Genomic DNA, 20,934 nt, shown 5'->3' with positions numbered 1-20,934 from the left:
TACTGTCTCCCAATGTGTGGTGTCGATGCCACACTCTTGATGTTTATCTTGAGGGGGTCTTTAAAACATTTTGTTTGGCCTCCCCATTTCCTTTCTTCTTTGGTGAGTTGGGCGTATGGCAGTTGTTTTGGTAAGTATACATCAGGCAGGCACACACAGTGCCCGCTCCACCTCAGCCAGTGCTGGATAATCTGCCTCAGTGCTGAAGATGTTGGCCTCTACGAGGACACTGACATTGGTGTGATGATCCTCCCACTTTGACAGGTTTCAGAGTAGCAGCCGTGTTAGTCTGTATTCGCAAAAAGAAAAGGAGTACTTGTGGCACCTTAGAGACTAACACATTTATTTGAGCATAAGCTTTTGTGAGCTACAGCTCCCTGGCTTATGCTCAGATGAATTTGTTAGTCTCTAAGGTGCCACAAGTCCTTCTTTTCTTTCTCCCACTTTGTTGAGGATCTTCCCAAGGAAGTGCTTGTCCTGGCGTTCCAGGTTTTCAGGTGTTTTCTACAATAACCCAAGTGTCACAGCCGTAGAGGAGAGTTGGGATTACCACCGCTTTATAAACTGAACGTCATCTACAGTAGTCTCCACCTTTTTATGCACCAGATTACTTTTTGAATTTAAAATCAACCCAGGATCTACCCTGCCCCTTCCACGAGGCCTCGCCCCACTCACTCCATTCCCCCGCTCGCTCCCTCCCTCGTTCACTCTCCCCCAGGTTGTTTGGGACATTGGGAAGGAGACCCAGAGGTGGGGGATAAGGTTTGTTTCATGACTTCCCAGCAGCTGAACCCATCTGATGGCCTAGATTTTCCTGGTATTCAGCCTCCCGCTTCACTGTTTCCTAATTACATGCCGTCACTACCACCCCATCCTTGAAGAGACTAAACGCTTCCTGTCCTTTTCTCCCCTTCACTAGGCTAGTATCACATCCCCTACCCACGTCCCACTGTCCTGGCCAGTGCTTGGCCAAGCTAGGAAGCTCTAGCTCTTTTCATCTTTCGTCCTACATTGATTCTCGGCCAGCCCCCGATTACATGGGGCTTCAGCCTACCCCCAGGGTGCACAGTCCTGCAGGCAGCCCCACCCCTGTGTGTCACGCCAGCCGCCTTAGCCACAGCCAGCTCAACTGTACAGCCGGGGGGCTGGCCCCAGCATGCGGGGCAGAGGGTAGGTCAGGAGTGGGAAATACCATCGCGCAGCTCTGGAGGCAGGCAGGAAAAGGTCAGAAAACACGGACGAGTATAATCCTGTTCTCAATGGTGCGGCCTCAGCTGGTGCCTGTGAGCTGCACTGGTCAGCCCAGCTCTGTAAGTGTATGGCAGAGTTAGCAGCGGTTCAGAGATGGGAGTTGAAAGTGAGTGAGGGCCTGGGAAAATGATTCTTACTCGAGAGACTGAAAAACGTGGGCTTGTTAGCCTTAGGCAGGAGACGACTAAACAGGGACATAAGAGGCTACGAAATAGCGACTGGTCCAGTGACAGGAGATCGGAAAATTCGGTTCTCTCAGTCTCATGACACAAGGACCAGGGGCCAATCACTGACATGAAAAGGTGGCAAATTCACAGCTGAGCAAAGGAAATCCTTTCTCATCCCTGTGGCATTGGGGAACTCAGGCTGTCCCTGAGGCCAGGAACTACGATTCGAAGCGGGGAGCGGGTAGTTCGCTGGATAACCAGCACGGCCAGCATGAGCAAGGCAAATGCTCCCAACAATTCCGGCAGGGATGTTAAACCTCACGCTTTGGGGCTTGAGCCGGTCTCCAATTATTAGAGCCCAGGATGAAACCTAACATGGGGGCAGATTAACCCACAGCTGCTGCAGGGGTTTTACACCTTGCCCTGGGCGTTCATGGCTCAGTGACAGGTGTCTGGGCTGGAGGACTCACAGGGCTGGGCCGGTCCAGCAAGGCCTGTGTGCATCAGTCCCACCCATTCAGGCGTGAAAGACCGAGCGAATGGAGGAGTTCCTGTCCCATGAGGGGATGTGCCAGCAGAGAGCAGCCCCCTCCTCTCTCCAAGACAGTGAGGAAAAACCCAAGCTGCGCATGGAGGAGCGTGACGGAGAAGAAGCCAGATGGCTGCGGGAGACAGGGACAGATGGGTGGTGTATACCCCAGACTTACCGCGGGTTGCAGCTTTATCTTTTCGTCTTGGGAGGTCTGAAGCTGTAGGAAAAGAGCCACAATCTGCTCCCCGATGTCTGCAGCACCCTTCCCTAGAGCCTGTCACCACCCCCTTCCAGCCAGGTGCGTTGTGGCTGCAGGGAAAGAGACAGGGCCTGCATTGGCTGTTTGAATCGCTTCGTCACTGAGCTGGGACTGCCTCTGCCTGGCCCTTGGGCCTGCCCCCAGCCAGACAGCACAAGGCAGAGTCCAGGGGGTCGGGTCCTGTACCCCCTGAAACCAGGACCGATGCTCTGGTGCCTGTAGGATCAAGCCTTGGAAGAGACAGGGAGAGGGGTCTGCTTCCTGTTCCTCCCACCACAGAGAATCCACCATCAGGAGCCACCCCACGCCCCAGAGGCCACAGGGGGCCAGTCTGCTGTGACACCCCACCCCCACCCCCCGGGACTTTTCACTGCTGTCCTGCACAGCAGCCTGGTGCTGGTCGGTCCATCACCTGCAGCACCCACTGCTTATGGGAAAGGGTAGCAGGCTTTGCTGCCTCCTGTTTGCTGTGCTCACAACCGTACAGACCCGAGACCACTCTCGGGCTCATTGCACATACAGAGGGGGAAACGGATTACCACATGGGCAGGAGCATTTCCCCAGAATACACTGGCAGGGACCATAGACGTTCAGCACCTTCGTCTGGTGCCGTTAGGGGCAGGGCAGCATACCCCACATGATCAATGTAATGCCAGCATTGACAGGATGGGGCTCAAGGACCTTGGTCCTTCTCAGCTGCTTCAGCCTCCAGCACCCAGGAAGACTTGATCATTTATAAAGGTCCTTAGTTGGGGCCAGACTCTGCTCTGCCAAACCAGCCTAAATCCAGAATAACAATCACCAAAGACAGCTGGGGTGAGAGAGAACACCATCTGGCGCTATCTTTAGTCATAAATACTTCAAACCCCACAGTCCACGGGGAAGCCAATCTTCTCAGTCCAAAAGGACTGTCAGAGCCACAAGTGATGAGTGCAGCCCCACGGAAAGGTCAGGTCACTGACAGAACGGGAAGAAGCAAATTCAAAATGGATTTCCGCAGGCACAAGGAGGTCCCAGCCATGGACTGAGTAAAAATTTTAGGCCAACTTCAGGTCTAGAATCAATGGGTATAACCCCCGTGCGAGTCTCTTGAGCCAGACACAATGGGCTGTATGCAAATGGAGCTAGGTTACACAATGCATGTGAAGTGACCCAGAGATCACTGAGAAACTGGAAATGGCAGGCCTTGGGGTAGTACATGAGAGTATTTACTGAGCATTGGCCACACAGTTGGCTCTTTACTGAAAGGCAAGTAGGGGGAGAGGGTTCCAAGGGTCAGGGCTGCATGGCCGAAGGTATCACATCTTGGTGAGTTCTTCTGTGCACGTGCAGGGCCTCAGTGGAAGTTAATGGCTGCCATGTCTGCATCTGCCAGCAGTTAGTGCCCTGCTGGCTAAACTCTACCCCGTTACATTATTGTAAGTCCAGCATCACTCAATGGGGTTCTTTCATTGCCTCATAGAGGTATCTAGTCCAATCCCCTGCTTAAAGCAGGACCTAATCCCCAACTAAATCATCCCAGCCAGGGCTTTGTCAAGCTGGGCCTTAAAAAGCTCTAAGGAAGGAGACACCACCTCCCTAGGGAACCCATTCCAGTGCTTCACCACCCTCCTAGTGAAATAGGGTTTCCTAATATCCAACCTAGACCTCCCCCACTGCAACTTGAGACCATTGCTCCTTGTTCTGTCAGCTTTGTTCTTTCAGCTTTACACCAGTGTAACCAGATCAGCATGTGCCCCTTAATGACCTCATCTACGGCTCCCAGGACACAATACTAAGTGAACCCAACCATCCTTAAGCTACAAAACAAAGCCTCAGACATGGCAGGGCTGTGGTTCCTTCTCTGAGTTTAATAAACTAGAATAATTTATTTGACAGAACACAGAAACGTCACAGATACAGGGGAAAAACCGAAGAAGCAAGTTATCAATGAACAGTACAAAGTAACCACTTTACAAAAAGTACCACATTGCCCAGTCAGGTTACCTAAAAATAACAACGGTTGGTTTTCTCTCTCTAGCGTGCCCGACGTGCGTATATAAAGATCGAATGGGCAATGCACGGTCTCCAAACGTTCATGCTGAATGCAGGTGAGTAATGAATACGGGCAAAGATCTTTATTGAATAGAACTAACTCATCGGCGAGCTCGCTACTGTCATGATGAGTGTGTCGGGGATGGGACAGCAGGAGCTGTCTGACTATACACAATCTCCTCACCCACTGTTGTCCGGGTTTTTTTTCTCACGGAGGATGGATTGTTACTGCTTTCATTGGGTGTAACACTACAGGTCTTAACATCCAACTAGCCAGAGTTGCTTGGCCCTAGCTGGAGCCAGCACCACTGGCCAAGCTAGCGAGCACAGCTGGCTGTGAGAGGGCCTCTTACTGGGGTAAATTACCCACTGGCACATGCAGTTGCCCCAAATCCAGGCCGTTGTTGGAAGGGAAATTTCACATACGTGGTGGTGGAAGTGACACACTGTTAAGGGCCTGATCCGAAGCCCTCTGAAGGCAAGCAGAGTCTTAATGAGGCTGCCATTAGTTTCAGTGGGCTTTGGCTCAGGCCCGAGGGAATTTTCACTGGGGCACGTTAATCCCTGGGGTCACGCGGCTTGGTACAATGCAATTCCACCAGGAATGACTGCGAAATTCTGAGCTGAGTTACGCTGGTGAGCTCTGCAGCAGCTCTGCTGGGGGGTCCGTGGTGCTATTCTGGAGCTACCCCTGTGCAAATGAGATCAGCACCTGAGCGGGGTGCTGAGAGCCATTGAACCAAGCTGTAAATCCTGTACATAATGGAATCCACTTCCTGTCGCACCCCCCAGCACGCCCAGTTCCAGCACCTATGGCCGCCGCCCCACCGAGTTTAAGGGAGACTAAGCTGGTAGAAGAAATATGCCGATGGGCCTGGGGAGAGGCGAATAGCTGGGAAAGCAGGTCGCAGGCAGCTGTCAGTCAAAGTAGCCCCCACCCCAACCTAGACTCCATGCTGACCCCACCTCTCTTTGGCACGCTGCTCCCTGTCTCAAACACTCATAACTTCCCTATCCCCAGGGAAGACGTGGCCATCTCCCTCCCCCCGCCCCCCATTAGGTACAGCTCTGAGGTGTTCCTTAGCATTTACTAAATGGGAGGCTCTTCCTTGGCTACTCCGCACCCCTGCCCCAAACTAGCGCGCTGGGCTGCCGTTAGTGTAATTGCTTCCCTGCGAGATCTTAGCCTGGGCTGGATTCGAACCAGCGTCAACAGAATGTTCTAAGCCCCATCTGACCATCAGTGACATTCCCAGTCACTGCCTACATGCTACAGTCCTCCTGGGCTCTGCCCGCAAGGGAGTGACAACCTGGCAGCAATCAGCTGGATCCTCTGTTGCCAGTGGGTCAGACCAACTAGCTCAGGGTCCTGTCTTCGCCATTGGTCAGGAACAGATGTTTCAGAGATAGGTGCAAGGAGCTTCCCAGTGCATAGAATATTCTTGCCATGGGGGAAATGTCTTCCTAGCCTGCTCCTGCCCACTGCACCAGCTAGAAGTGGGCTAATGCCTGAAGCCTGCAGGTTTTGATCCCTTCTAAAAATATTATAATTTTTAGCCCCTCTCCTGAAATTGTGGCTGTTGTCACATCTGACTGTCAGATCCTCTTTTAAACCCTACTCTGCTCTGTGCTTGGATGTCCTGGGGTAGTGAGTTCTACAAGTTTTTCTGTGCTGTGTGTAAGGAATCTGTTATAATCCGGTTCAGTTTCACAGAGTGCCCTCTTGTCCTTGTAGTGTGAAAGGGTAAATAAGAGCAGCTGCTTTCCTTTCTCCAGCCCATTATTTTGTGCGCCTTCCTCATGCCCTCTCTTACTTATCTCCACTCTAAAGAGTCCCAGCATTTCAATCTTTCCTGAACCCCCTCTTCTGGCCTTCAAACAACCCCCAAACCCACCAACCTCATCAGCAGAAGCAAGACAGATCCAGACCCATCCACTCAAAGCGGCACCAGACTCTGCCAAAACAACAGATGTGAAACCTGCAGACATCTCTCCGCTGCTACAATGACCAGCACTCCGCCCAACCTGCCTTTCAAGACACATGGGCCCTACACGTGCCTATCACAACATGTGATGTATAAGACCCATTACAGCAAATGCCCCAACAATAACTGTGTGTGTGAAACCAGACTGTCGTATGAACTCACACAGCAAAATGATGAGACCAAAACACGCTATCACCATGGGCAAACACTTCTCACAACACGATTGCTCTGTATCAGCTCTCTCATTCCTGCTCCTCAAAGGAAACCGTCACAATGCCTTCAAAAGATGAGCCCGGGAACTTAAATGGAGAATGCTGCTAGACACCAAAAAGCATGGTCCTGGTTTTATGGCTCGTTACAATTTATAATCTACAAACCAGCCTTTGTCCTACAACTGCGGAGGTGTTAATTTCCCACTTCTCTGTAACTGGTCTCTGGCAATATGTTACCCCCTTATGCTTAACAACCTGTTCCACCTTGCACTGAGCTGTGTCCCCCTGAGTACCAGCCCCAGTCCTGGAGAAGAGCTCTGTGGAGCTCAAACGCTTGGTTCTTCCACCCCCATAAAGGCTATTCCCCCACCCAGCTTGTCCCTCTCATATCCTGGGACCAACACAGCCACAACACTACAAACACCAGTATCAGCAGGTCTCAGGGTACCCAGAATAGGCGTGGAGAATATATCAGATGGAGAGCACCCACCCTGGGTTCTCCAGGGCTTGACAGCAGAAGATGGTTTCCCATGCTTTCTCCAGAAGATTCCACATGGATGCAGATCGCCACAACAGAACTTTATCCTAAGGGGCATCTTTCCTCTAAACCAGCTCTCAAATCATTTAGACAGTTAAATAATCCTGGACGGCAGAGGAAGAGAGGGGAGAAAAGATGGACTAAATCCAGCCCTGAGGGATGCCTTCAGTACAGAGCATGGAGATGGGGGTTGTCTGAGTCCTCAGTGTCCTAAGGGCTGACAGGCCCACGAGGGAGGAATGGATTACAGGCTGCAGACTGACACAGGAGAGCTGGCCATTGCTTTCTTCCAGTGTGAAAGGTTTTCTTTAAATCTAATCTGGCCACTATTGACGAGTGAGTGAGTGTGTATGTGTGTGAGATATATATATATATATACACACACACGCTCCCCTGCAGTCCCGGCACAGAAGATAAAGACATTATGGGTTTCGAAGACGCGACGATACTTTGGCTTCAAAGTGTTATCTTCAGTCACAGGATCAGCCTTGTCCAATCCCATTGGCCCTGGAAATCAAACACCACTGACCTCTTCAGGATTTTTCTCTCCTGCATTCCTAGGGTCAGGTGTGCGCACGGCCGTGGAGCTGATGGGGGCCCAAAGCAGAGTTTACCTCCAATGGAATAAATGCAAACACTGAATGTGCAGCTTACCACCCTGTTCCAGCCACTCTGCGGGGGCTCGTCCTACAGGCCAAACCCAGCCAAACCTCGTACGGGCCTCAGAGCGTTTTGCCTTGGCAAGGCCTCCAGGATTGGTCCCTTACGACTCAAACAACCTCGTCCATAGCCTTTATGGAGGAACTAGAAAGGCAAAGCCCAGAGAGCAGGAATCTCCTTCTAACGCCTCACCCTAGGACCATTCCCTTGCTCCCGTGATGGAAGGGACTGGGACTACGATCCTGCCTGTTTCTCTTGTCACGCCTAGGCCCGGAAATTGCCATTCACACCTTCCCCCCTTAACCTATGGATCCCAGCGCTCATCACTTCACAGCACCCCAGCCACACGCCAGGCCTATGGGGTGGAGAACAGCGTGGGACAGCGCACGGCCTGGGCTACACACAGCCACTGTGCTGCGGTAACTCCGCCCCGGCTGGCGGGCGAGCAGGTGGCTGAGTTCACAGTGAGGCACGTGTGTCCCTGTGCTAACAGCTTGAGCAGTTGCCAGAGACTATCCGCCTTTGGCAGCGCACCCTGCGACTCACTCGCCTGACTGACTGATTCCTGCCTCCTGCAGCTGGCCCCTCTGGCCTCCTGGCAATGGCCAAACGCAGCCGGCCCCATCCTTAAAGAGCCACTGTTCCAGTTTGCCAGGCTGAGGCTGGGCCGGCTGGTGCCCACTGCCTCCCATGTGCCAGCGGGCATCCGAACTCACTGTGGAACGGCTGCAGCTTGTGATCATGAGCAGCCCAAGTCCATGGCACGGCATACAAGGTGCAGGATGAGAGACGGGAAGCCCAGTGCAGAGGTTCATCAACAATTCAGGGAAGGAGATCCCAGAGCAGCGGTTCCCCAACCCTATGATGTCCACACTGGGGGCCAGCGCTCTCAGCACACTTGTCTGAACTGCTGGTGACCATCTCTCTCTCCAGTGATGGGCACAAGAGCCATTTCCCATCATCCCTCCTCTAAACATGCCGGATTAGGGGCACAGTGTGTTGCAGAAGAATCTAAGCTACTGGGGTCGATCCTCTAGCAGCCCCTTTCTCCTGACTCTGTAGAAGCTGAGTGGAACGGGCAGGGATCACGTAAGGTGACGCTTCCCCCAGGCAGGAACCCTTGTCCAGTCCTACCTGCAGCTAACAGTGGGCTCTGCATAGCCTCCCTGAGTGGCCAGCAGGAGCGCCCTGGCCCCGCCAGTCCTCCACCACTTCCTGCAAGACCCTGTGTGGGGCTAGGATCCTGGTGGGAGTCAAAGCAAGGCCAGCATGGGACCCACACTGGGGCGTCTAGTTACCCTCAAGGGAGGGAGTTCCTTGCCATCAGCCAGCCAGGTGAGGGACAGGGGCTGGGGGCCAGCAGGTTGGGGCGTGGGCACAGAGCTGTGTGCTAAGAGTAGGCACTTAGCACAGACCTGCAGGCTTTGCCAATAGGCTGTGACCCGCGGGGAGGGCGAGTTACAGCCCGGGACTCAGTGCAGTCAGCTGATCGGTGTCACAACTGTTCTCCAGCCAGGGTGTGGAACTGTGCCCGCTTCGTACATTGTCCCATCTGCAGTGAAAACAATTTGCCTAGAAAATAAACCCTTTCACACGCATTGTCTGCCCTACCCCTTCCTCCCACCCCCGTAACAAAGATTTGTCTTGTCTGGATTATACAAAATGCATAAAAGATGCAGATCATATGAAAGGGCTGAGAGCAGCTGCTCCAGAGTGAAAACAGGGCCAGGAACTAGAGGGGGCCAAATCCTAAGAGGTGTTGAGTGTCGGTGACACCTGATTGCTGCAATCCCCCTCAGGATCCGGCCCATCGCCCTGTGTTCGTTCTCCGAGACAGCTGATGAGACTTCAGCCTAGGTAGCTAGATGCACAGTGATAAATATGGCACAGCTGTAAGGTTATAATTGCCGTCACCATCTGGGTGATCCATAGGCTCCCGGTACATGTAGAAAAAAAAAATCATACAAAATATAAGAAGCCTAATGCAGAGGTGTTACTGGAAACAAACAAAACTGGTTAAAAGAATCCCATTTATCTGTCATTCAGCTGTGGCGAGTTTGTCCCCTCCTCATCTTCCTCCTTGTCGTCTTTCATGCCCTTCAGTCTCTGCCGGGCGAAGTCTTCAAACACAATGTCGTCGTCACTGGCAGAAGACACAGGGAGAAGGTTACAATGGAACGGGTGGGAGGCAACTGCGTCCCCTGGTGCCCGTGCTGGGACCTTGCTTCGCAACTAGGGGCAGGTGGGCTGGCTCTGGCCTCACCTGATCATACAGGTTGGGAAGTCTCGTTCAGTCTCTGCTGTTTTTGGGTTCGCTGTGGGGAAAAAGGAGTGGAGGGAGCAGCTAGCAAAAGCAGCCCCTGGGAAATGAGTGCCAGAGGGAGCAGAGAGGGGGAGATGTGGAGTATATAGGGCATCCTGTGGGGCCAGCTCAGTTTAAGGGAATGGGGATCCTACCCTCACAACAGCAGAAGCTCCCCTTGAGCTAAAGAAACACCGCGTCAGCAGTGATGTTTTGTAAGGAGTGAAGAGTGGGGATCAGACGTCAGTTACAGGAGCAAAGGGTTCGCAAGGTGCCTTCTGCAATGATCAGAACCTCACAGGCCGTCGCTGCTCAGTACAGGCTCTGCGAGGGCCAGTCCTGCCAGGCACCCAGTGAGGCATCACAGCTGGAAACAACCTCACGCACTCGTATCGGGCAAGGGAGCAGGACCTGAGAGCGGGGCTGAAATCAAAGCCACAAACAGAGGTCTAGTCACCTCTTGGTTCTCCCAGTGAGCCCCGAGTGATTTTTGGTGGGGGAGTTACCCTAGGCACAGCAGGAGGAGATATTGGCACCAGCCAACTAACCATGGTCCGAACCTGCAGCATTTGAGTTTCAAATAACTCCCAAAGTTTGGAGTTGTTTGGGCCCAGGGTTTTGATCTTTGCCCCCAGATCACCCCCTAAACCCGTTTAATCCTCTGAGCTTTTTTCGCCTTCATAACCAGGGCTGAAGAGGAACTAAGGGTCTTTTCATCAGGAACTGTGTGGCATATAGAGAGGGCACGGGGGCAGAGGAATACGGGTTATGCAAGATGGCGCTTTCTATAAAAATAGCCAGGGATGAGTTGCTAGGTAGTGCATTAGCTTTCCTGCAGTTAGGCAGATTAAGCCTGTTTAAAGGGGTTGTTTTTGCGTTAAAACACAGAAATGGATTGAGTGGAATCTGCTCTTACAGGAAGGCCTGCAGCCGCTGCAAGAGGATGTGTCCGAGACAGGCGGACGCAAACCACTGACTGACGCAAACCAGTGCAGCTGGCGCATGGATACAGAAGCTAAACAGGGGATTTGAGCATCACACTTTAGCTCAGAAGGTGCACTGGACACCCAAGACCCGGGGACACCGGGATGATGATGTGGGTCCTCCTGCCAGCTCTGTGTATTGCTTAGTCTTAGGGAAGCATGATCATAGTCAGGGTTTATAGTGACATTGAGTACAGCGTACAGGGTGTACTTCTTTTGGTAAAAAGCCCATCAGCCTTTGGGAAATAAAGGTACTTCCAGTGAATTGTTGACTCAAAGCCTTACGACTGGAACTGGATCCCAAAATTCCAATGGGGTCGGGGGGTCTAAGTACCGGAACAGGGATGGAGACAAGCAAATCTCTACAGAATGACGCAGACTTAGTATCGTCAATACAGCTGATTTGGCTTCCAAGCTACCAATTTGCTAGATAGGGTGGAGGGGACATGGAATATGCAATAAGGAGCAGAGAAGGCAGAAAGAACGAGAAAGCGTTTCCAGCAGACAGGTACCAGACAAATTCTGATGAAGAGAGCCCTGAATTTCCATGCCGCATGGAGAATTTACTGGCTCACGACTCATCTGGGAAATGGCTTTGATCTAACCCCCAAATGAAAGACATTTTCACTCTGAGGCGGGCAACACAGTGGAATTCGGTTAAAAGGAGTGATGTGGGCAACTCCTCCACAGCGTCAGGCCACTTGAGAGAAAGCTCCCTGGATCACATTGTCCAGAGAGGCCAGATTTCCACAGTGGCATGACAGTGGGTTTCTAACAGGCATCTTAGTACCAAGGCAGGTCTGCCAGACTATTACACGGTCTCTAACATTCAATACCGTATGCTTTTCGTGGCCCCCAGAAAGGTGCAAGAGCCTTTCTCGACTTGGACAACATCACAGAAAACCAGTCAGCCCCAATCCCCACTCATCTTTATAGGCAAGGGGTAAATGCGTCAGGATCTAGGGGCTCTGGAGTTTGGAAATCTGGCTGACACTCTGGGTGCCCACCCATAGGCACCCAGGGGTGGGATTTTCCAAAGCCTCTAAGTCTGAGGAGCTTTTCAAATCCCAGCAGCCTGGTTTTCAGAGGTGCCCTATAATGCCCTGCAGCCCAAAATCTCAATCAACCACTGATCTGGGGGCCCCCCCAATTTCTAGGCCCAACTTGAAAAGCCTGGGGCCTGGTTTTCAGCAGCACCGAGTGCCCATGGCTCCCACTGAAGGCCACAAGAGCTGCATGTGCCTCTCTGAGGAGCCAGGGCTTGGTGGTGCCACATCATGTTACCCCAAAATTTGAGGCACCCAAAATCAGTGACCACTTCTGAACATTTGTCCGTTAGCGCCTGACTTGCGCCTTGGTTGCCTGCGACAGCAGGGGCTGGACTCGGTGAAGTCAACGAAAGCTGCTGTAGATGCTCAGCCCCTCTGCAAAAATCAGACCGCCCTTAACATTAGGTGGCTAAATATGGATTCAGCTTTAGGCACCCAAGGGTGGCCTACGATTTGATCCACAGAACTTAACGTCTCCCTCAAGCGGCACTCGCTAAAACCAGATTCCACTGTGTGAAGTCCAAGGCCGGCTGTGACAACACAATGACATGGATGCAACAGAGCAAAATACAACTCCGAGACAGAGAAGGTGGTTTCTTACTATGCTTTTCCTGTTGCAAAACACATGCAAGATGGTTATCATGCCAAAAAAGAAAGAAAAGAAACATACACCCCATGCATTAAAGGTTGCGTTCACGTGAGTTAATCATTGACTGTTACATGGAAATGATATTGACCGAATTATGTCTAGCTCAGTTAGCTGGGTATTGAGTTACATGCAAATGAGTGGATCACTGATTGAGTTCATATGCAAATGAGTCAACATTCCCATATAGGCTCTGGGATGATTTTAGCTTACTTTGTATCAAGCTCTATGAGATTTGTATCTATGGGCGCTTCATTCTCTGGAACTAAACACAGGAAATTATTGCACATGGTTAGTTACTTGACAAAATAATGAATAACCGTTACACCGCTTCCTTCATCCCACAGCGCCCCAAGCTCTGGGCACAAGCCTGCCATCCTTGCTTGGACAAAACTCCCTTAGAAATCAGTGGGGGAATGGGATTTGGCCTCAGATGCACCAGCCCAGGTCTGAAATGCTGCCATCTCTGGGGTGGAGAGTGGCAATCAACCCATACATCGCATGGGATAATACTTAGTCCTGCCATGAGTGCAGGGGACTGGACTCGCTGACTTCTCGGGGTCCCTGCCAGGCCTATGGATTGTATGGCAGCACTGGGGAGAGGAAACCGTTAGCCATAACGCTGGAATCAACACCCCCGACTCATATAAAGAGAACCACGGATCTTTACCATCCACATGGAGCCACCAGCGAGTTCTTCTATGGCAATCCACATGGAGGTCAATTTATCTGCCTCAGAAGGATGAAGGGCCTGGACCACGTCTACTGCACCATTTACACAGGCAAAGGGGCATTTGCAGCTATGTCACTGCACATGCAACGTGGTCTCTAGGCGATTCCAGGATCTGCAGGCCCAGCAGGAGCTCACACACTGTGGGACTTTCAGCGGCTACTAATCTGACTCCTCCCTCCCCGCCAGTATGCTGCTTGTTAGTGTTTACACGGACCCCTTTTCTGAAACCTCAGTTCCAGCACAGGCCAGTTCTGTATCTAACAAACCCACCCAGCCAGCGACACCCCTGCCCGGCGGGCTTGGTTCAGAACTGCAGAGCAAGTCCCGAAGCCACGAGGGGACGAGAAACGGGTTCAACTCACCATCCCGGTGCAAGGGTTCTTCCTTGGGCTTGGGGTGCATAAGTGTGAAAGGCAGTTCCACAGCAACGTCACTGAAACAGACCCGGAGACCCGGATGAGAAGCGATGGATGAGGGCGACCAGGCCTGCGGGGGCTTTGATAGCTGGTTCCGGAATGACACGGCAGGTATTTTAATTAAATACTCTGTCCTGCCCCGGGATGGGCCTGATTCCTGCCCCCAACTGAAATTCCGCCACTGAGCAGGCTCCGGCCCTGAAGCATGATGTACAGACACCGCATTGCAGTGTGTCTACATGACACTACTGAGGAGAGCCGGCTTTGACAGCAGCTCTCTCGCGCCACGTGCTGGCGGATTGGAGTATTTTGGCGGCCGCAACAGATGGAAGACAGGTTTCAGAGGGGTAGCGGTGTTAGTCTGTATCAGCAAAAACAGCGAGGAGTCCTTGTGGCACCTTAGAGACTGACGGATTTATTTGGACAGGACTCCTCGTTGTTTTTAACAGATTGAAGTGTTTTTCCAATTGCAAAAGAAGCATTTCAACTGGAGTGGAGGCCAGATTCTGCTCCCTGTGACATCAGTGTAAATCCTGCGCACTTTGATCCTGGATTTATAGTCCCCATTTTGATTCTCCTCTCACACCCATGTTTCATTAGGAGGGTGGTGAAGCACTGGAATGGGTTCCCTAGGGAGGTGGTGGAATCTCCATCCTTAGAGGTCTTTAAGGTCAGGCTTGACAAAGCCCTGGCTGGGATGATTGAGTTGGGGTTGGTCCTACTTTGAGCAGGGGGTTGGACTAGATGACCTCCTGAGGTCCCTTCCAACCCTGATATTCTATGATTCTATGATTCAGCTGGGGCTTCTGGGTGCAACTTTAATACAAATAATAAATAATGCAGAGTAAAATCCTGGGAAATGATCTCCCAGCGTCCCCCAGATGGAGCTCGGCTGTTCGCAGTGGTGCCAGATGACAGAACAAGGAGCAATGGTCTGAAGTTGCAGTGGGGGAGGTCTAGGTTGGATATTAGGATACACTATTTCACTAGGAGGGTGGTGAAGCACTGGAATGGGTTCCCTAGGGACGTGATGGAATCTTCATCCTTAGAGGTCTTTAAGGGCTCGACAAAGCCCTGGCTGGGATGATTTAGTTGGGGATTGGTCCTGCTTTGAGCAGGGGGTTGGACTAGGTGACCTCCTGAGGTCTCTTCCAACCCTGATCTTCTATGATGCTACGATTCTAAGGCAGGCGGGACTCCGTTGAAGTCAGTGGAGCCCCTATCTCTGTAGTAGCTACTGCAGTGATACTAAGCCACGTGCTGACACATGGACACTGAAGTACATGGAGTCTCAAGGAGTAAAGTTGGAGCTAATGAGAACAGTGTTATACCCCTGAAATGGTAAGTGTCTCCTCTCTACCCCTCCTCTAGCAGGCTCAGTGGCCTTGGCTGTTATAAAGGCCTGAGAGCCCTCCTCCTGGGCTCGAATCGCCAGTCATCTCCTTCGAAGGACGCTCAACGGCTGTAGGGGCAGAAGCGGGAGAGACTCGGAAAGCTGAGCTGTGCGTTTCTACACTAGGAACTTCTCGATTTGGAGAGAGTCCGAGAAGCTCTCTGCAGCCAGTTCACTCTGAGATTAGCTGCAGGGCTGCTGCCCCTCTAGACCCCGTGAAAACAAAGATGGCCGAGTCAGTCTGGTTTTCAGTGCTGGTGCAAGGAGCTAGCCTTGCCGACTGAAATCTGGCTCAGTCCCAGCATAAATATGGGATCAGCAGAGACTGGGTGGGTTTCCCCCACACGGCCCACCTCTACGAGTGAGAGGGGAGATCAGGCTCAAGGACCCATTCAATCCTTGGCCTCGCCACCAAAGGCTGCCAACAATGAGCCAAATGTGAGAACAGCTTTGGGGGCTACCTGTCTCTGATGGAGCAGACTGAGGCCACATGCTGCCTACACCTGGCCAACGCACCGCTGTCAAGGGGTAGCAGCTCTTGACCCATGCTAAATCTGAACTGGCAGCCACAAGACGCCAGGTGCTCTCTCTGTTACCAACCCAAGCAGCCATCTGATCCCCATCACGAAACAACAGGAGAGAAGCCAGTTTCAATGGTGGAGAGGGAGGCTGTCTGAGAAGGGACATACCTCGAATCCTCCATCTCAGAAACAGGTCCATCGCGTAATTAAACGCATGCGTTGCAGCTGGTCTCCCTAGAGTACCTCTCGCTGCAGCAGTGACCCTCCGAGCTGCACTAAGCCCGACACTGAGGCATGTGCACAGTGATCACCTGCTACTGAGTGAGGTGGGAAAATCATATATACACTGACAAGCAGCAATCACACGTCAGCCCAGGCTCAGAGGGCCAGTCCAGGCAGCCAGTCTGAGCTCGCCTGGGAACATGTGGTTTTTGCAGCTTACCCAGCAGGAGGTAAACGACCACTTTAGTTGTGATTTCTAGTTGTGTCCGGACATGCTGTAGGTGGTACCAGGCTCCTCTCACTGCTCTACGTAGTGTGTGTGAGGTAGAGTTTAATACGTGATAAAGCCGTCGCGCGGCGTGACATACACATTTCTGAATGGAAAGGCTCGATTCATGCCCTTGCATGGGTCCCCATCATTAGCACCAGTTATTCTCCTCCTCATTCAACCCGATTCCTCCCAGCACAGGTAGACAAGTCAGGGCACGCAGAATGTGCAATGTAACAGACCAGGCGGTGATCGACAGGGAAGGCCAGGGAAGGAGGACAGAGAAAAGGATATGATAGGAAGGTTGCACAAAACTTCTAGGTCTGCGCTGCACTGACAAGATCTGCAGTTTATCCTTTGGATGTCTGGGACATTTGCAAAACGGTCTCTAATTAGTTGCAAATTAAATAACCAGCTGGACAACCTCTTCCTACAGACTTAGGTACAGAGACGAATTGAAAGACATGGCACCGGATAAAAGGTCATCCCAGCCCCACCGGCTGACCAGCATTTGTTTATTCTCAGGGAAATACCGGTTTCCATTCTTTGTGGCTCAGCACCACTGAGTTGGCAGAAGATCAGTTCCACTGGGCTCCCTCCCTCTTCCCCTTTCACCTCCCTCCCCGGGGCTCGAACCAGCTTTGTGGTTAGTCACTGGCTGAGACGGACTCTGTGGCGAGACCTTCATGCCCCAGCAGCAGTAAATCTTTCATGGTGGCAATGGTTCTCAGGGCTGTGGACTTTTCACACCTCTGCGCGAGGTAATTTTTCCGATGTTCGTTTGTAGTGCAGCCCTGGCTAGAGATGCACTGGTTTTAAATGAGAGACACGAGGCAGGTGAGGTCCTATTTTTTACTGGACCAAGGCCTGTTGGTGAAAGAGACAAGCTTTTGACACAAAGCTCTGGGGCGCTCGGAAGCTTGTCTCTTTCACCAACAGAAGTTTGTCCAGTAAAAGTAATTACCTCACCCGCCTTGTGGCTCTCATCTCCTGGGACTACAGCACCAGGGCAAACAGTGGAGGAGAGTGTTTAAATGACAGCGGAGATTCTGAAGAACAAGACAACAGCTCAGAGACCTGCTGGTTTACCATATGAACACATATCGACTGTCTCCGCGCCCTTCCCCTCACTCACTCAGAGCCAACCTGCCCTGGGCCAACAGGAGAGTGCTGGGAGCCACCGCCTAGTTCCCCTCACTCTGCAACCCCTGGGCACGGCTGCTTTGGGCACAGAGCATCTACCAGCACCTCAGTGAAAGGGCTGGGTGATAAACCCAGTACGTCCCGACTGGTAACTCAAATGCTTACAACGACCCTGCAGTTACATAGGCAGCGTCCCTGAACCGACAGAGGGCAGCGCCTCCCAGTCTGGGGATTGCCAAAGGCAGTAAATACGGAACTGAGTGAAGGGTTTATCGGCAGAGTTTGTCATCTTCCTCCTGCGGGGAAGCCGGGAAGACATGCTGGGGTTTGGGTGGAGAAGGAACAGAAGGAAAAAGAAAAGACCAAGTGGACGAAGGAAAAGCTGGTGAGGGGCATGAGGAAAACAAAGGAGGGGTCTGAAAGATCATGAATGAAAAGCCGGGCTGCCAGCGTCCGCGCGGCACCGCCAGAGCGGGCAGAGCTGGAAAGTGTTACCTGGATGCAAGATCTCCCAGCAGGCTGGCAGAGTCCAAAGGAGACAAGAGAATTAGTCACCAGTTTAAAAAAAAAAAAAGAAAAAAAGAAAAGCACAGGCAGCCAACAGGTCGGAACGCAGGAACCAGGCCCGAGATCGACTCCCAGCTCCACAGCCCCCTGGCACGATCACACCGCCCTGAACGTGTGTGTCTAGCCCAGGTCCTGCTGGGATCCCCCATTACGCCACTCTCAAGCGGGCCTCTCTATGACATGTGCCGCTTCCTGCCGGATCCGTGGGAACCAGCAGAGAACTTTATGGGGTGCTGCAGGGCCTGAGGAGGAACTGGGGAAGTGGGGGCTAGAGACAGGACACAACAACCAGCCTTCCCCACCAGGCAGCTGGTAGAATCATAGGCATGTAGGACTGGAAAGGACCTCGAGAGGTCACCAAGACCAGCCTGGCACGGAGGCAGGACCAAGTCCCTCAGTCGCGCCTGCCCATCAAAGGCTCCTGACCTCTGACTTGCCAGGACCTGCAAGCAGGATGTCAGCAGATAACGTCAGGGGAAGGTTGCACAACAGATAAGTGAGGCCTCCCCCCTACAAGCAGAGAGATCTCACGCCCCTACCTCGGAAGCAGCCATCACCGTGGGATCTATCCTGAGCAGGCCCCTCCCAGCCAGGTCCCACCCCACAGGTGGGAAGGGATGGATTTGGGACAGAGATGACGGATGTCTGTCTCCGGGACTAAGGCTGAGAATCTGAGCATTCAGCCGGCACAGAGACAGAGGCAGGGCACAGGTGATGCGCTCACCACAGCATTAGAGCCCAGACTGCCGAGGGCAGTTAGCCAGAAACGGGCTCAAATCTGAGGCTAGATCAGAGCCCGCAAGGAGGGGCAGGGCTCAAGTAAGTGGGACAGGGGGGTCAGAGCAGAGCTGGGAGCTGGCTTAGTAAAAGGAACAACAGAGACTAGTGCCGGATCAGAAGGCAAAGCTCCAGCCAAGGAGCCTGCCTCCCACTGGAGGAAACAGCATCATGGGCCAACCCATCAGCCCACACCCAGCTAGTGACGGTGACCAGCAAGTACGTAGCATCCCATCAGCCCCACTGGTGAGAGCTCCCTAAAGATCCAGGGGCTGCCATGGAGCAGAATGGGGGGTTTGGAGTCAGGTCTCCACCATTAGGCAGCTCCCTGGAGCCACGGGTGGGTTTCTGAGCCACGTTCCTCCCAGGACCCTTCCCCAGTGGCTGCTATGTTGTGCCATCCTTTAGTGGCTAAGCATCTCCCCCGGCTGTCATTTGCTGAGCCCACCTGTCTGCGGGATCTAATCAGCACCAACAAGGCCTCATCACATCACTTCCCCGCAGCTGCTTGCGATGGGTTGTCACGAGAGACAGATCCTGGTGACACAGGATTTGTATTACTAGAGCAGCTTCCCTGAGAGAATCTCAAAGCTCGTCACAGACACGATCAGTCGCTCTCCACCCCTCCGTGTAGAACAAGGCATCAGTATCACTGGCCTCTCTTTAGGCTCAGGGGCCGGCAACAGCAGGTCAGTGGCAGCATCAGGAATTAAACCCAGGTCTTATTGCTGGCTGAATTCCTGCTCTCCCTGGGTTACTGTATTGGAAGGAGGCTCCTGAGGGAGTGAATCAAAGGTTCTCTTCACACCCCAGGTTGGCAGCCAGGACGTGCCAATCATAGAATCATAGAATATCAGGGCTGGAAGGGACCTCAGGAGGTCATCTAGTCCCACCCCCTGCTCAAAGCAGGACCAATCCCCAACTAAATCATCCCAGCCCGGGGTTTGTCAAGCCTGACCTTAAAAACCTCTAAGGAAGGAGATTCCACCACCTCCCTAGGTAACCCATTCCAGTGCTTCACCACCCTCCTAGTGAAAAAGTTTTTCCTAATATCCAACCTGCAGTGTGGGAGGTTTTTCCTAAACCTCCCACACTGCAACTTGAGACCATTGCTCCTTGTTCTGTCATCTGCTACCACGGAGAACAGTCTAGATCCATCCTCTTTGGAACCGCTTCAGGTAGTTGAAAGCAGCTATCAAATCCCCCCTCATTCTTCTCTTCTGCAGACTAAATAATCCCAGTTCCCTCAGCCTCTCCTCGTAAGTCATGTGCCCCAGTCCCGTAATCATTTTGTTGCCCTCTGCTGGACTCTTTCCAATTTTTCCACATCCTTCGTGTAGTGTGGGGCCCAAAACTGGACACAGTACTCCAGATGAGGCCTCACCAATGCCGAATAGAGGGGAATGATCACATCCCTCGATCTGCTGGCAGTGCTCCTACTTATACAGCCCAAAATGCCGTTCGCCTTCTTGGCAACAAGGGCACACTGTTGACTCATATCCAGCTTCTCATCCACTGTAACCCCTAGGTCCAATGCCCCCTACAGAGATCGCACCACACTGTACTTTGGAAGCTGCCCTTAGCCTGGCCCTCAAACCTCCCCACCCCCTTCCATGGTAAACAAGGGGATGTCTACACTGCACCCCTAGCCTTGTTGCCTGATCCTTGTGATTGGTTAACAACAATTGTACCGACTGACACTGATTTAATGAGCCAGGGCTAACAGAGTTCTTGCCCCGGAATCAGACTCCACAGAAGAAAAACTGACAAGTTCAAGGTCTTGTCGGGAACCCCAAGCTGCATGGCAAAGACCTGCACACACAGGGCACTGCCCATCCTTAGCCACGGAAAGCTCCAATTCCCACCTTTCCCTGGGGACCTGGTGGTGCGAGACAAAGGACCAGTCCTGTCCCTGGCCTGCCCAATGCATCCAGTGGTCCAGATTTGGTGGTAGATACCACTGAAGAGACAGAATCAAATATGCAAAGCTAGCTCCTGCTACACAGCCTATTATAAGGCCTGGGCACTATCATGAATATTCATTGAGAAGCCCAGCCTTCCATGTCCAGCTCTAACTAGCAGGGGGAGGGATAGCTCAGTGGTTTGAGCATTGGCCTGCTAAACCCAGGGTTGTGAGTTCAATCCTTGAGGGGGCCATTTAGGGATCTGGGGCAAAAATTGGGGATTGGTCCTGGTTGAGCAGGGGGTTGGACTAGGTGACCCCCTGAGATCCCTTCCAACCCTGATATTCTATGAACTTCCTCACCTGTATAATC

General features: G+C 52.4%; 1 protein-coding gene across 3 annotated transcripts in view; it reads right to left on the bottom strand.

Annotated features, from left to right (window-relative positions):
• Positions 1–4,039: 4,039 nt before the first annotated feature.
• The window catches only part of ARRB1 (arrestin beta 1), a 202,473-nt gene continuing 185,578 nt past the window's right edge, over positions 4,040–20,934 (bottom strand). For 2 of the 3 annotated variants that reach the window (XM_084626225.1, XM_084626227.1), the window contains 4 exons: positions 17,810–17,833; positions 13,714–13,784; positions 12,832–12,883; positions 4,040–9,781 (listed from right to left, as the gene is read on the bottom strand). In XM_084626225.1, coding sequence (XP_084482351.1) covers positions 9,670–9,781; positions 12,832–12,883; positions 13,714–13,784; positions 17,810–17,833 — 259 coding nt within the window. In that variant the 3' untranslated portion in view covers positions 4,040–9,669. The remainder of the gene's footprint in view (positions 9,782–12,831; positions 12,884–13,713; positions 13,785–17,809; positions 17,834–20,934) is intronic. The other variant, XM_084626226.1, reaches the window with a different exon arrangement.

Source organism: Lepidochelys olivacea (genome assembly GCF_965140295.1).
Source record: "Lepidochelys olivacea isolate rLepOli2 genome assembly, chromosome: 1".
In the NCBI taxonomy this organism is placed as follows: Eukaryota; Metazoa; Chordata; order Testudines; family Cheloniidae; genus Lepidochelys; species Lepidochelys olivacea.
This window is presented reverse-complemented; position numbering and strand designations above follow the sequence as displayed.